The following is a 15,749-nucleotide window of genomic DNA, read 5'->3' on the forward strand; positions in this document are numbered from 1 at the left end:
AGGACCGGAAGACGTCGACACCAGCAGGGAAAGCAAGCCGAACGAGAAATCACGGGAATTGCCTCACGTATCGAACGTATTAGAGAGCTCTGAATCTCATTGAATTGTGGAAATCGTATCCCGCCGAAAAGATTCGTCCGCTCAGAAGCGGAAAACCGGAAGGAAGCTTGCACGAAGCCAAATGTCATTTATCTTCAGGAGCGGCCTCGTCCTCGGTTGCCGGTCCAGCCATAGGCACGGAGCCTAGTCATAGCTGACAGCTCTGGTGGTGGTGCTGCAGCCGCCGCAGCCGCCGCCGCTGTTGTTGAAGGCCGCTGTGGACAATGAAAAACGGTTTTTGCGGCGTCAATAGCGCGCCGTTGGCGGACCGTTTCCAAGGACTACAAAAAGGAACGGTCTACTTATAACAGGCACTGTTCTGAGTTCCGGCTGTTCACTCAGCTCCGGGCGGTTCTTTGCTCCCTCAGTTGATTCCGAGTCATCTGTCTTACCGTTCTGGGTGACACTCGCTGATTCTCGGATAGGTGCTACGTGCTCAGGTGTTTACAAGAGTGTTGCTAGCCACGGGTGGACTTCTCGACATTGAGGTGGAACGGGGAGATCTGTTATCTCCCTCGAAAGAGAAAGGTACCGCCCCAGGAGGTCCTCGGAATCAGCATAGAAAACTTTCAGGTTAGCTTGGTCTCCCTCAGTAGTCCCGAAAAACCGCCTCGCCTTTGAACTTGACCGTCCCCCGAGAACTGGATGCCCAGGCTCGCTTGACGGAAAAAGTCGGGCATTTGCCGGGCTGATGATTATCGCTCTACTCTGGAGTCGTTTCCCGCGATGTACAAACACTACATCAATCTGACTCCCGAGCATTGATTCCGTCTCCCCGTCGAGGTTACGGATTTTTCCCAGGACGTTTCCGACCATGTCGCAATCACCTAGCACAGGGAGATGCGAACCGCATAGCGAATTACGCAGATTCGGCGCCGCGCCGGTCGAAGCCTCAGATGCGTCCTAGGGCAAGTTCTTGGAGCCGCAATTGAGAGGGAAGCGGGAAAAATGAAGCGCCACACTCCGGTCGCACCGGAGTGTGGCGCCGAAGGAATACAGAGAACCTCGTTGAGAGGAGGAAATCCGCGGGCAGATATGAACTGGCAGTCCGGCAGGCGGAAAGGAGCGATGCACACAACCTCGATGTTCCGCTATATCGGTCTACATTGAAGTTCCGAGGAGAGGTTGATGTACACAACCATCGGGAGCTGTTTGGAAGCAAAATATAAGCTGCAATATCTCATCTTCTCTTCGGAGCTCCGCGCGAGCACCGGCCACAACGCGCGTAGCACTTCTCCACCGGGTTCGCGAAGAGGTCCAAGAGTTCAGACTGCGAGAATGGACGGAGAGGAGGGGAGTTTCCGCCAACTCGACCGTGTAACAAGGCAAAGATAAAGTGAGAGAGAGATAGGGTTGGAGGAGAGAGAACAGATAAAATGAGAGAGATGGAACGTTAGCGAGAAAAATAAGCGCGGAACGAATGGAGGCAACGAGAAAAAAAAGCCGGCGGGCACGGGAATAAGGAGAAAGGATAACAACCGGAGGTGGGGAGGAAGAGGGGGCGGTACGGAAAGACAGCAGAGTGTGAGAGGCTAGATACATGGTACGAGAAACGGTGAGAACGACAGGAAGGAAAAGGAACCTCGAAATCAAGGATTCCTCGGAGGGAGAATAGGCGAATGCGGCGTAGCCGTGAAGTAGAAGGAAAAACGTGCTAGTCGTTCCGGGGTCTAGTAGAAAAGATTTTCTCCATGAAACGTCAAATTTCTCCAACGCGAGTTCCTATTCTTCTGATGCTCCAGTCGGCCTAGAATGTGACCGCGATCGTCGAGTTTCCGCGTCGAGACAAAACTTGAACTTTGATTCCTCTTCGGAAGTTCTCTTCCGACCTGTCTTCCTCTCGCCCGCTCCGCAATCTTGTAGAAAGTTGGAACGAGTTGGGGAGCAGCACTCTGGGTTCTGATCTCAGATGTTTATCCATCGCAAACGAGGACTTACCCGAATGGTTCCCGCTGTCGATCGACATTCCTCACTGGCGGTCGCACGCTCCGCTACGAGCACGATTTGTGGGGTGCGCTTTTGAGAGGAAGCTGACTATGTAATCGAGACAGACCTCGATGACTCTGACAGCAGACCTCTCCTGTGAGCTCGCGACCGCAATCTGTCTCGCGCTGGAATAGCGAATTGACGACACAATTGATTGTCTCGCAGCCTCACCCGGCGTATGCGAGTAGAACGTCGGTTTTTTTCCCGCCGCGGCAGACCCCGCGACGCGTATAAATTAGGAGAATGATTCTCATTCCGGGCAATTAGACCTGTGTGCCGGCCCTTTCAGGCAAAGAGAGGGCACGTGTGTTAATAAGCTGGCATGGATTCCCAAAAGGAGAGGACATTTGCTTTGCGAGTCCATATGAATCACGGGCTCCATTCCGCTGTGGGACGGGAAAGCGCGTCCATCACTCCGCGAGTGCATTCGCTTCCTTCCATTTGTCCCACATCATGCGTCGCATTCATCGTCCCTGTTTTACTCGGGACGCTGCTGATCGTTCTCTATGAGCCTCGGACCCTTCATGCATAGTTATCTCTTCATCGATTGGGGCACTCCTCCACATCGTATCTCCTCGATTTTCAAGCTCAGTCTCAGCCCCGAATCTCGAGAATAATCTCCTTCTCCCTCAATTTGCGTCGAAGTGAGATGGTATTCGCCGGAAAAGGATAACTCAGTCAATTCACTTAACCCCATTCCCCCTTCCCTGTCATCGAAAGCAGGGGAACAATTCTATCTAAGCTGGAATGGCTGTTGGATTTCTGTGTCCAGGCTATTTGTTTGAAGCCTCGGAGAGGTACAAGCCGCCTGGAAGGACGAACTAGGCTGTTGAACCTACCGCACGTCAACAGTCCTGTGTTGTATCATATATGTATGAAACTTCCAAAAACTATTCTTGGTCGCCATTGACCAGACTGAATGGCGAGACACCGCCCGAGCGGAAGGATGCCATATCCACTAGAACTTCCAGAGAGGGTTGCCTTCGGGGCTCTGCGAGCATTTGCTTAGCCTCCGTTCAAGTTCCGTTTCGTATAATCTTCTTCAGGAGAGATTACTCCAAGATGCGGCTTGTGATAAGACGAAGCCCAGGAAAACGGTGTCTTGGAACACGGAACATGTTCAACGAGTGCCTCTTCTTCCGCTACTGCGACAATCGTCCTCTCCGGGAATGCCGCGGGGAGCCTCATGATTGGCAAGGGCGTAGCAGCCGGGTTCCATGGATGATTCGAACGATATGATGGTCCTCACATCCGCTTATTTCAGTTGTCTGCCACACCTTCCAGGTTTGAAACTCGCCCTCTCTATGAACATCTAGCATTCCTATGAAATGCCTCCCTATAATAACATCGTTCCCGACAGGGACGGGCGAGGAGCGACAGGGCCGAGCAATCGGCGTGTTTTTACGAGACGATAGAGTGTTTACGGGACCTCCCTTCGTGAGAACGACAGTAGTTTTCATGCGCGGCTCCGAAATCTGAATTTTATACTGTGGCATCCCGTCGGAAACGTTGCTGTTCCCTCGCCGCGGAATGGGATATCAGCAACAATCTGGCTCGTGGAATAGATACAAGCTGCTTCGGGCTAGAGGCCCTGGGCGAGGAGGAAGGTCCCCTGCAGCGGAAGTATTCAGAGTTTTGCCACCTATTGAAGCTCCCTCACCATCCATCTTGATAGCGGAAACCTTGGACATTGACAGGGGATCTTGGACAACCTGATGTCGTTATCCTGATGGGATATTGGCCCCCGAACGGCTCCAAACGAGCCTTCATAGGACCGTCCCGCCTAGCTTCTGGTCGTTCGATGGGCTACTCGACGACCCATCGACGTGCGGACGAACCATCGGCGAGATACTGGAGACGAATGTATGTAAGCGCCTTGCTCTTTCCTCCGATCGCGCTGACTTCCGACGCCCGAGCACATAAGAATTCCAGCCTCTCTGAAGACTGGGATGAAGGCGGATCATCGTCCGATGAGAGATGGAAATATGATACCTTCTCCCGGAACCGCCGGACTTATTTTCAATGGATGGAAAAGCATCAACTATGATCCATTGGAGCCTCACGAAACCTCACGAAAAGTTTAAGAAAATCACGATCTTTCTACCATCCGGAGAATTCCACTCGTGTAACATCTACAGAGCTGATAGGGAGCGGCTTATCGATGTGGGAAATTGTTTTTCACCCGGCGGCGCAGCGCTGCGCCATGGAATACTTCCCCCGGGCCGATGACGTCGGAGGGAAACTCATCTCGCTCGCTATCTCCCGTCTCTGAAAACAGAAAGAATGTTGGCTCCGAAATTTCGCGTGCGACTCCTGCGTAAGTACGAAAACATCTTCAGATCGCTCAAGTTTCTTTGAGAACCCCCCTCAGCGCGACGTTGCCTGCGACTATGACTTTATCCAGTACGACCCTCTCACAAGGCATTGCTTGCGAGGAATATTCCTGACGCAAACAATTTCGCTCCACTCCATTGGACTGCAGCTCCTTGATCGCGGCGAAGTTTCGCCGCACGTTTCCCGAAGAAGTAAATATTGTTGAATGCGCCCTACAAGAGACATGCTCTTTTCATTGATCATAATTTTCTCGGTAGTCGATGTTCCCCTGAAAGCTCCGTCAGAGCAAGATCATCAATCCGAAACGATGCTCACAAATCGTGCGCTACAATGATTGATTCGAGCCGCTCCCGGTCCGACGCGGAGACTTTCGGATTCCCCTACACTCCGAGATGCACTCGCTGAGATCGTATCGCGCGAAAAAAAGGAAATGCATGGACCGGGGCCGAGGGGAGCGGGGCTGAGCGAGACGTCCCAGCAGGTCGCGTTTATTGCGCAAGTTGGATGAGGCGGCGCAAGTTGTGAAGGCGAACTCGAGCTATGTCGTCAGAACCCGAAGCATGTATCTTCTCGACGCGGAAGATTGAAGAACGTGAAATCCACTCGAATCTCCGCCAGGAATTCTATTTCTTGCGAGGGAACATCGTGGATCGGGCACTGCTGGGGAATATTTTAATTTATTCCCAATGTAGCTGGAGCCGACCTTCGACTGCCAATGACATCGAGAAGGGCTTCACCGGACGATTCTACGACGCCGACGTCCTCTGCCGAACTCAGCAGACCAAGTGGTCGAGTGCGACGACGAATCATAAATAAGAGTCTCACCAATCGGGGATATGAGCCGTGAGTCTCTCAAGGACGTGCTTATAAAACCACTGGCGCAAATCCTCCCACGGCAGGCCGTCGCTTGCTGCCAGGCGTTCTTGGTCGTCCACTTCATACAAAGCATGTCCGTGCTGCGGACTTCTCGTCCTTTTTGGAGTAAGCACAACATACACTTGTGACGAAACCCGTATCGCGAGGAATTCCGAACGATGCGTCCTCGGTAACAAGTCGAAAATCGAGGAGATCGCGACTTCATTTCGCTGAGTGGATCTTCAACGAATCGTACACGAGAGGGGAAAAATCGGTCTCGGTCACCATAAATCCGGATCATGGCCGCGCAGTGAGAGGAAGCTGTGTAATCCCAAGCACTTTGCTTGTTCCGGTTGGTAAACCGAGTTCAAGCGTTACGCGAATTCTGATGAAATCGCTGCCGACGGGCTTGTCCAACACAAAGACCCAAGCCGGGAACCATGCAAATCGCCTGCTGCTGATAACGCTCGAGATCGTTCATTCACATCTATTATACATGGGTCAGACCAGGGGTTTCAAGACAATTCGTCGATATCTGCTCCTGTGAGTTTCGGAAACTATCGACATCACCCGTAGTTTTGAACCGCAGAGACGAACATCGTCGGTTCATATGCCTACGGAACACGTAGCGTATCATCGGAGCCACAGAATGAGTTCCTGCCTGATTCAGTCACCGTCCTTGGTTTTTCTTCTTCATTCTGCCAGGTGTCCCTCAATCAGAGAAGTCCAAGGGGACTGTCCACCTGCATGATGCGGGTGTTCACCTGGGAAAATTATTAGGATATGAGTCTTCCATTAATCCGGAACTACCTGACACGGACTTCAGGGGGATGCAACCGCGTCTGGGATCCATCGACTCTGACGGTTGATCGTAAACTTGTTGAGCGCGAAAATACTTCTCAGTACATCTTTTTGAAGGAAGTTCTCGAGGGATCGGATACTTTTCTAGGCTTCATCGAATCTGTCAGACGGGGGGTTGGCCACACCGTAAAAATGTCTGAACGGTTGATTATTCGGAGGAATCATCTTAACCGGGAACTGATATTTGGGGTTGGAAAAATTCCTAGGACCTCGAAAAAAATTCCGTATAAAATCGCTGCCCAAGGGTCTCACAATCGATGAGATTGAAATCGAACGTTTCGACGTGAATAATTTCGGTTGGAACCACAGAGACGGAAAAAGGAGATTCCCAGAAAAAGATCGAGAACCAGGAGATTCGTTTCGCCACGGGGGCCAAATGTCTCGGAGATCCTCGCCAAGTAAGGGAGTCAGGAATTCGAAAATATATGACGCCACGATTCCGGTGCGGTCTCCCATCGTTCAAGGGAACGGAGAGTTCTCGGGATCGTGGCATATATCCCCTATAGAAATCCCCAGCATTGACTCCGCGGGATTGAATCAAAGCGATCTGGCCACCTCGCCTCGCAATTCCCATGAGAGCACTCAGACCCACTCCGGCGAGGAGTTGTTGGAGGATACGGACATTGGCATTTCCCTCCTCAGCATAGGATTCAGGAGGACGTCGAAGGAGTTGGCTCGACCACTAGAAAGACGTGACGAGGGAGCGAGGAAAGAAGGACAGCGCACCAAGGAAAACAAAGTGTCGGCTTGCCACCTCTGTAGAAGATGGCATCCCTGGTCGAGGTCAAGAGAGGGACCCTGTGACAAAAAGCAGAGGAGTAAGGAGAAGGCTGACGCGTTCATTATGAGGTCGAGAAGCGTCGGATAGGACTGACAGAGTACAGCGAGGAGAGGGGGCTCCGTGGGGTAACTTCCATTTTATGCCTTCGACGTCCCAGGAAGAGATCGGCCGCTCATAACGGAAGCCGCATCAGGACAAAGGACTCGCAAGTGACTGTGGCCAACTGCTCCTTGCCGTACCCGCCCACGCGCAAGTCTCATTCTTTTTTCACCATCCCTCTTTCCCGCAGAAACTTTTCCCGTCGCGCTCTTCTTTTCTTCGACGTGCGTTACTCTTCATTTCCCGTCATCGTTTCGGTCTGAGTGCACGATTCGATTTGTCCCCCTGAAGAACTCCGGAATGATAAAGGATTCGAATCCGAGCCTTCGCCTACTATCATCAGATCCTTAGTCTGTGTATTCCTCTGTCTCTTGGACTTCTTCGAACATTCAGTCCCTAATGATGCATTTTCCGAGCTATCGCGGTCAAGGTGTAGCTGGATCATGGAGATTCCCCAGAGCAGACGACAGTTTCGAATGGATATTATGTAGTCGTTTCCGCTCGACGCAGACGTCCCGCAGGGAGCCCTCCCTGCCGTAGTTCGATCGCATCGGTGTATAACTGTAGACACCGAAGTCCGCGGAGTAGGAGCCAATCGAGGAAAAATGACACTGGACTTCGACAGCGGAGTTCTAAATGAAAAATCGGCGCGGCCGCATCTCCATCATCGAAGATAGTCTCCCTTCATCAGTTTTCCTCTTTCCCGTTCCTTGTCCGGGGAAACAAAATGAACATTTCGTTCACTTTGACGGATGGACCCGAGAGTAAATGAATGGATGAATAGATAGCTAAGAGGAAGGACGGGGAGGAGACAGATAGCCAAATAACGACTTAGCGACAATGGCGTCGATGGCAGAATCCCGCCTTAGATCGAACAAGCTTGTGTCGAAAACGATTCGATGAGTCGAAAGGCCATGAACCCGATTTCGTAAATTGGAAGAAACTTGCGACAGGGAATACGAGCTCATTCGGGAGGCTGATCGATTTCCCTGCGCACCTTTAGATTCCTCGTGAGTCGGGAGGGAGAATTTCCGAACGATAAAATCGTCTGCTTCACAAGTCTCAAACCCGATCGCTCTGTTGATCGTGGGGATCGTCGCGATGGGCTCTTCATGAGGGATGCTCTACACAGAGATGAGTCGACGATATGATATCGGTCCGAATTGCGGAGATTATCCTGGGCATGAAGAATTTGATGAAAAGTACCTGATTCGATTCCACCTAGATGGGCCTTGTCACGTGAGGGGTGCATCTCGAGCATCATCGCCGAGCCGATCATTGTGCAACTTTGTTGACAGGATCCTAGGTACTTATTACAATTTAGTCGAACTCGAACCTGAGTCAATGCCATCCTGAATAGCGATGTTTGCCGTCGACGGGTTTCGTGGTCTCTAGTAGCGGATGACGAAGCTGTCATCGATTTCAGGACTAAGAACCCAGAGTTTCTCTCGACCAAGACAATAAGATCACGCGATCCGGAATCTCCTTTTTTGAATGGGGCCTACATGCGGGATACAGGGGCGACTTGTTACCGGGATCGAGGATACGATAGGCCGCGTCATGCGCTTGTCATTCCGTGTTCTTGATAGTCTTCCTGGAGAGACGCATTTGCTTTCCGACTCCGTCTTCGCCGAGGCGACGCCGCGTGGCGTCTTCCTGGATGGCGACTTCATCATCACTGAGCCACGGCTCCAGCTTAATCCCGATAGGAAAACCGAAGTGAATTCGCGAGATCTCCACCAAAAAAAAGGGATGGTCACAATGGCTCGCAAGGTCCTCCCTCCGGATGCTCTCGCTTGAGCCAAGGTCTTCGCTCTCTCTGATCTATTTTGGTGCTGTTCGTTGATCTCATCGTGAAGAATCGTTCATCTGATGCTCTGATAGGTAGGTAGGTAGGCACTCCCTCCCGCAAAGAGGGGAGAGGCCATCAAAGGAGTTATACAGGTGGAAGGAGAGGAATAAGCTGATGATGTAGAGAATCATCTTTCCATATCTATTCGGAATATTAGAGCCATGCATCAGAGATCGATAGAGCTGGAAGGCCTTTTTTGTGCTCTCCCTCGGGGAATAATGCTGTGTTGAGGCTAGAGTGCGGAGCTTAATCTTCTGCCATGGAACCTGACACTCGCACAAGCTGATTCACCTTATCATATATTCGTGATGTTTCGCTCTGAAGATGTGGCGACGGAAAGTTTTGACCTGACTTGACCTGGAGGGAGCATCAAGGAGTCATATGATCAGCGGAAATGACTTTCTCCGCCGAAATCCGGAGAGCGACGAGTTCATTCGCCGTCTAGTGAGCCATCCCGGGTCACGGTCGTGACGTGGACCCGAGCACAGATTGCGGAGAAATGTGCCACCGAAACGAGAATACGTTAGTAGCGGCCATTCGAGGGAGTGGGAGTAGGGTGGCATCGCGGCGGAGCACCGAATGAACGACGCGGAACGCACAACGGGGAGCCGAATATGGATGAGAAGGAATGAAATTTGAGAAGATGGCAGTCTGATGAAGATGGCAGCCTTAGATGTGACTCTGAGAAGAGTTTCCTGTTTTCTCGGAATTTTCGTCATCGACTGGTGACAATGAGCTGCCGCATGGAGAAGTCCTAATGGTTTCGCAGGGCAAGCGAAAATAGCGGGCCTCACAGTTCGCACTATCGCTGGCCCTCCCCGGTCGCATCGGCTCCGGGTCCCCCCCTCCCTCCGCTGTCGTCCCCGGATCAGAAATGATGAATCAGCTCGTAGGTCAGAGATTCATTCCTCTCGAGGCCCCGTTCGAGAAATCCTTCCACTTGGAACGGTCGCTGAAAAGTTCGATCCTCCCTAATCACTATTTTACACAACCTCATCAATCCATTCATTTATTTTATTCAACCTGATTTTATTATCATATGTATCTACAATCAGTTGGACAACAGTTCGAACATTCAACACTCCTCAACCCCACCTCCCCCGGACTGACGAGTCTATTAATCTTTATTCCGTTGCTGTAAAAAATTGAAATCATGAGCATCGGTGGTTCGGATTTTCTCAGAAAAGAGGAATGAATATTCCTGGGGGGCCTCAATCAGATGAGTAGAAAGAAGACGGTGCTCGACAGAGTCATAGAACGAGAATCATTAATCTCATGCTTCGATGCTCTTGAGGACATGAACACCGATGTCTGACCGATGTAGGCGGAGTCAAGAGAGAACAGCTGCCGCTCCGGAAAGTCGGAACAAAACTGAACGTGAGAGCGATTTTTCCGTGGAGCGAAAAAAAGCCATCCTGAATGTTACTCATTCCTGCTCAAGTTGTTTTTCCATTCGGAGTCGTATCTTTCATGATCCTCACGCTCCGCTTCTGGTCATTAAACAGAACAAGTCATTCGACGTGTATTCACATTGGGAACATTTGTATGTACATCTCGATTTGGGACGACCGACATCTAACTTTCCCATTCGAAGCGATTCTCCGTGTATAACTTCCCTGTTTCCCGAAATGACCCAAGTGAGCCATACTCTACAGCAGGAGCTGCACAACGTAGAGCACGCACGCGGGCACGCCGCGCCGGTATGAGCTGTTCATCTAGGGGGAAGTGCCCTAATCTACGTGAGCGTTGTACGGTAGGAGGTGCTCGTTGAATAATTATAAAAAATGAACGGGGTGGTCCCCGACGACACCCCACGGTTCCGGAACACACGAGCAGCATTTCTTTTCGTCGAATTGGCACGATCAGATGCACGATCGGGTTAGCTTTGGAATCTAGAGCTCTGGAATTCCGCTTCGAGAAGACTTCTTTCGGTGTTATAGACTCCGAGATTCTCCCCTTCCCCTTTTTCCCCGCATTTTAGCTCTCGAAATCTTCAGGGAATCCGAATGTCCTCATTTCCGTACGGGGTCTTCCCGTCGGCTACTGTGATGAGTGTGACGGATCCTGATCGAGTTTGTGATGATGCTTCACAAGTTTACAACAAGATTGCAGTGCTTCCTTGGATCGGAACAGGGTGGGTTCTCGTCGTAGAATTCTCTTCCTCTTCTTTACCAGTCTACCTAATAGTTCTAGAATCGAGGTAAAGTTGCGAACTCTCCCGATGACAAAATGCGTCGGTCGTCGACAACAAAATCGATCATTGAAGGTTGCCATTGGTTTGAAAATATGTCCTGAAATTATTTGATCTCTTGCTCAACTCTCATATACATACATGCTCATCCTCGTAGAAATCTACGACCTACCACTTCGAAAAATACTCTCTCTTTCCCTCCAGAAATTTCAGCCATTCCTCAATCAACGTGTGTCTCTCGGTTCCGCTCTTACAATCATTAGTCAGACCGATACAAAGTCCGAGCCGATACTCGGTCACTCCGCATTACGGTAGCTCAGTGGTGTCCACTAGTTGGACCCGGGAACGAATCGTTCTTCTCCCTATGGGCGAGCGATTCGCTTTAATAATTTATCAATTAGTCGTAGACCCTGATGATGTCGTCGGCGCTACACGAAGATGACTTGCTTCAAGTCTCCGTGGTAACTATGACCTGGGGTCCGCCGCTCTTGTTCGAGCCGACAATGAGTTTCTCCCTGATTTCCTTGTCCTTATTCCCGTCGTCGATAGCAAGTATTGGAATCTTCGTATCCACGGTCAGTAGACCGTTCGAGTCCGTCATGGTTTTCCTCGGCAGAAGATCATTGTGTCCGACGAGCTTGCTGTTGCTGCGAGTGCTCGCACTGCGTTCTGGGGAAGAGATGAAACGTCTCACTTAGTTACTGCGTAATATGTGATACGGAACTTCTCCTCGGTAGAGAAGATAGACGTGTCGTCGTTGAACATATCGTGAGCCGCGAGGTGAGGCGTCGACGGATCAGAAGTCCCGTCTTCGAAAATGTTCTCAAGGTGGCGTGGAGGATATTTCGCCTCACCGACTGGGAGAATACCCTGCGCGAGATTGGCGAATCATTGGAGACGTCGTTCGGCATGAGCACCGATCCCGTGTCGTTTTACTGATCGATAAGCGTCCGATGAACGGGACTAATGCAGAACTGACTGCGGACATCATCTAGCGGCTGCTAAACGATTCATTTGTTGACGGCCGAACAAACGATATGTCGACGATTTGCTCGGCTGTCACCCGCGTCCGCGTGAGCCGGATCATCGAAGAAGAATATTCGATATCGAGGCGCTCCGATTGCTCGCTCTTTCTGTCGAGGAATCATGCGCGTCTGGCAACATGATCTCCACGACGAGTCCAATAGTTGCCTTCGTTCGCTGGCTGCTGTTCCCGGTCCTGTCGTCGCCATCATGTTAGTTTTGGCGGTCGAAGGGTGGTGTCGACTTGCTAGGCTCTCATTTCAGCAGTACGCTCGTTATCTCGCTGGCTCCGACACCAGTCGATTAGCCATCGGGACTCCGTACGTACCTCGCTACGATATCTTGCGAAGTCGTACGCCCCCAGACCCGCCTCGAGCCAGCTCATCAGACCCAGCTCAACTCAACGGGGTGAATGGAACGACATTCTTTGGACGACGTGGCCGCCCTTCGGATAGGACCCCCCGTCGGCACTCCAATCGCATCCGGTATCGCTTGACTCATTAGGAGTTTTGAATTTCTTCCAGACAAGCAGCTGATGCCGAGTCCACCGAAGACTTAGAACTTCCGCCTCGGGCGTTCCCTCTCGCTCATATCACTCGGAGCGAAGGAATCGTGTAACGCATTCATCCTTAGCATAATAATTCACGTCAGGTGTATACTTCGGCATATCCAGATACGTGAAAGTAGCTGGGACGCAGCGGCGCCAGGCGTAATCGATCTGCACGTCGGATTCGAGACAGGCAGGTGTCTCGCCAGCGATAGGGTCCGCAGGGAGCGATATGCTCAAAAATCCAAAGCTCTCACCCCGATAGGTGTCTCTGTCGGATAGAAACCGTCAGAAGAATAAATCATGCCTCAGGGCAATCAGAAGCAGAAGGGGCATCATCGATATCCCTCGGCGCATCTCCTCCTCTTGCCTCCTGACTGTGCCTCGCACGCCCTCGAGGTTCGCCATCACGGTTTCTTTCTCGCCACGACCGACTCGGCCCGAAAGGCTGTGGGTCCCATCGGAAGAAGCCACAATTCTCAACGCCAATGCTCCATTCCGTCTCGAAATTTCTTTCGGAAAGAGATCTCCTGCGTTCCGGCACCGACCTCTTTTTTCGCGCTGTGAAAATGGGTCGATGGCTCACCAGCATCAATAATTCTATTCTCCAATGGCATGCGTCGGAGTCGAGCGGAGAAAGTCCCTTGACTCGATATATAAAATGACTGAGGACTCGGAATCCAGCCGAAACCCACAAGAAAAATGGGTTTCCAGTTTCCTAGGAGCGGGAATCGGAATGAGAAATTCTTCGCGCCGTCGAAAGGTCGAAGCTCCGTCCCACCCCGAAGCGTCTTCGGAGGACGAGACGTACGGGGCCGCAGCACGGGCTCGCTGCGTAGAACCATTCACACGGAACTTCGGTCATGTCGCGGGGGAAAAGAGAAATCTTGTACCGCTTTTCCGTTCCGAAGTATTAAACGTCTAGCGAACTGAAACTCGGGGTCCTTGTCGCCGAAGTCTCGTTAAGATCTCAGAGTGTAAAGTTGACGTCGCTGGCTGCGGTGGCAACTTTGTTTTCGCTCGCGAGATAAAAAGTACCCTTTGACCGGTGGTCATTCTTCTTTCCCTCAGAGCGGGTGGCAGCGTACGCAGTAATCCACCCACGCCTCGGAACGAGCGAACTGGGCTTCTATTACGATCATAGCACGAAGCAACAACACTGTGAGGCGGTTGTTCGCTGAATGCCTACTTTAGACCGCCACCGCCACCACCAAGGGAGAGCCAGACATCTGAACGCAGTGGGGCGTTGCAGAGTCTGAGTCTGACCGATGTAACTTTTCGTTCGTATCGCCTCAAAACCGTACTTTCGCGTCTTTTGGTGGATCCGCCGCAGACTTTTCTCGTTTTTTCGTCCAGTGGCGAAAATGGTTCTGAAACTGTTCCGGATGGCCCGAGTCTCGCGAGGGGACCTCCTCCACATATAATACATGATGAAACCCCGCTTCCACGCAGCCGCATAAAACGAACCACTTCTAGGATGAAGACGAACTCTTTGGCTCGAGAGACGCTATTTTCGCATGCATCACGAGCGGCTGGATCTTTCGGAGGCGTGTCTGTTCATTCGCGTGCTTGCGTCGATCTGATCAAGTGTCGCTGTCCGCGAATTACTACAATGACTCATCGTGAAAATCGAAGGTTCTGTCCGAGGGAAGAGTCCACTCGAGACGACAATATTTCAGGGGAAGGCTTACTGTCGCCGCAGCTCCGAGGAAAATCTGGAATCGAGTCGGCTCCGCCTCCGAGTACCGAAGGCGGATACTTAGTCCCGGCAAATCCCGCCTCGACATTCAACAAATCCCGCGAGCAATCATCGATGGAGGAAAGGAGCACGTAGCAAGACTGGCAAATACGGGATCTCCTTTCCATCTGCGCTTTTACATCAATTATCTCGGCTGTTCGAAATCCTGCCCGGACGTCTCGTTTTCCCCGCGATTTCCTTCTTGTGTCGCTTTACCGTCCCGAAGTCGTTAGCTTCATCTCGACTTTCTCTATCAGATTACTCATCCCTCTCTGAGGTTTCCTATCCTTGACTGAAACTTCTAGACTCTCTCTCGGACCCTCTCCCCGTATGTGGGAGCTTCTCGCATCATCTCTGAGATCTTGTATCTCTCATTTCTCTCGGTGCTCAATAACCGAAACGTCCGGACCTGCACAGGCATTTTGGGAATCGAGCACTCTCGAAGAAACTAAGGACTAGAAAAGGGTCGAGAAACATACCCTTACGAGCATCCCCGCTTGGGAAATAATTCAACGTGGCCCCTTTCTAGAGAAAATCGTCCCCTTACGCGAAAATCAAAGCCTCTTCGACTCACCTAGCATACTAGCGTTGGCATTGTACGCGTGCTGGGCGCTCGGACTCCGACTCGGTCCGAATGAGCCCCGAGTTGAGCCACTGCGATTTATGCCGGCGTGATTAAAAAGACTTGTCGTGAACGATTGATCCTCGGCACGTGATCCGCAGCAACAATTTGAACAGCAACGCGCGAACGTGTCGCGCATAGCTTGCCGGAACTTCAGAGACAGGATCTGCAATAAAAAACCTTTTTGTAAATAGTGATCACGAGAGCGAGAGAGAGAGTGTGTGACCGATTTTCGAGTTCGTCAGCCGCCACGTGAAGCCCACGAAGAGGTCACGTGTCGGCGGGACGACGCTCTGTGAGAATTGCAACCTTCGTCCGTGGCATTCCTCGCAGAAGAAAAAAGTTCCCTGAGAACTAATATTCTCTGCAACTCCCACCCAGTCAGAGTTTCTAAGAAGTCGTTATTTATTGATCCGGAAGTGAGCCCAGACATCTCATACAATCGCTTTTTCATTCGGGAGTCGGTCACGTCATTCGATTTCTATGAGAACGGACTTCCGGAAGTCGAGACAGAAGGCAACTGATATAGAGAGTGTCCGAAATGGTACGACGAGCGGTCGCGATATTACGGGAACTCGTCATGTCTAGACATCTGTAGACCATACAGATCCCGAGAGCACATCTTGCCATCAAGTTGGGCGGAAACTTCTTGTCGCCTCCACCGACGAGTCCCCAGAGTGGAGAGCAGCTTTCCGAACAGCGCGGTCTCACAACAACTTCGGCTGAACTTCACTCTCTGACTCAGTCCGTCCCTCGACTCG

General features: G+C 51.4%; 1 protein-coding gene across 1 annotated transcript in view; it reads right to left on the reverse strand.

Annotated features, from left to right (window-relative positions):
• Positions 1–11,469: 11,469 nt before the first annotated feature.
• The window catches only part of LOC100897946 (pyrokinin-1 receptor), a 42,205-nt gene continuing 37,925 nt past the window's right edge, over positions 11,470–15,749 (reverse strand). Inside the window, exons 3-4 of the mRNA XM_018641317.2 lie at positions 14,941–15,154; positions 11,470–11,727 (exon numbers count right to left, since the gene is read on the reverse strand). Of these exons, the coding sequence (XP_018496833.2) occupies positions 11,507–11,727; positions 14,941–15,154 (435 nt within the window). The 3' untranslated portion in view covers positions 11,470–11,506. The remainder of the gene's footprint in view (positions 11,728–14,940; positions 15,155–15,749) is intronic.

Source organism: Galendromus occidentalis, unplaced genomic scaffold, assembly GCF_000255335.2.
Source record: "Galendromus occidentalis unplaced genomic scaffold, Mocc_1.1 scf7180000077528, whole genome shotgun sequence".
Taxonomy (NCBI): Eukaryota; Metazoa; Arthropoda; class Arachnida; order Mesostigmata; family Phytoseiidae; genus Galendromus; species Galendromus occidentalis.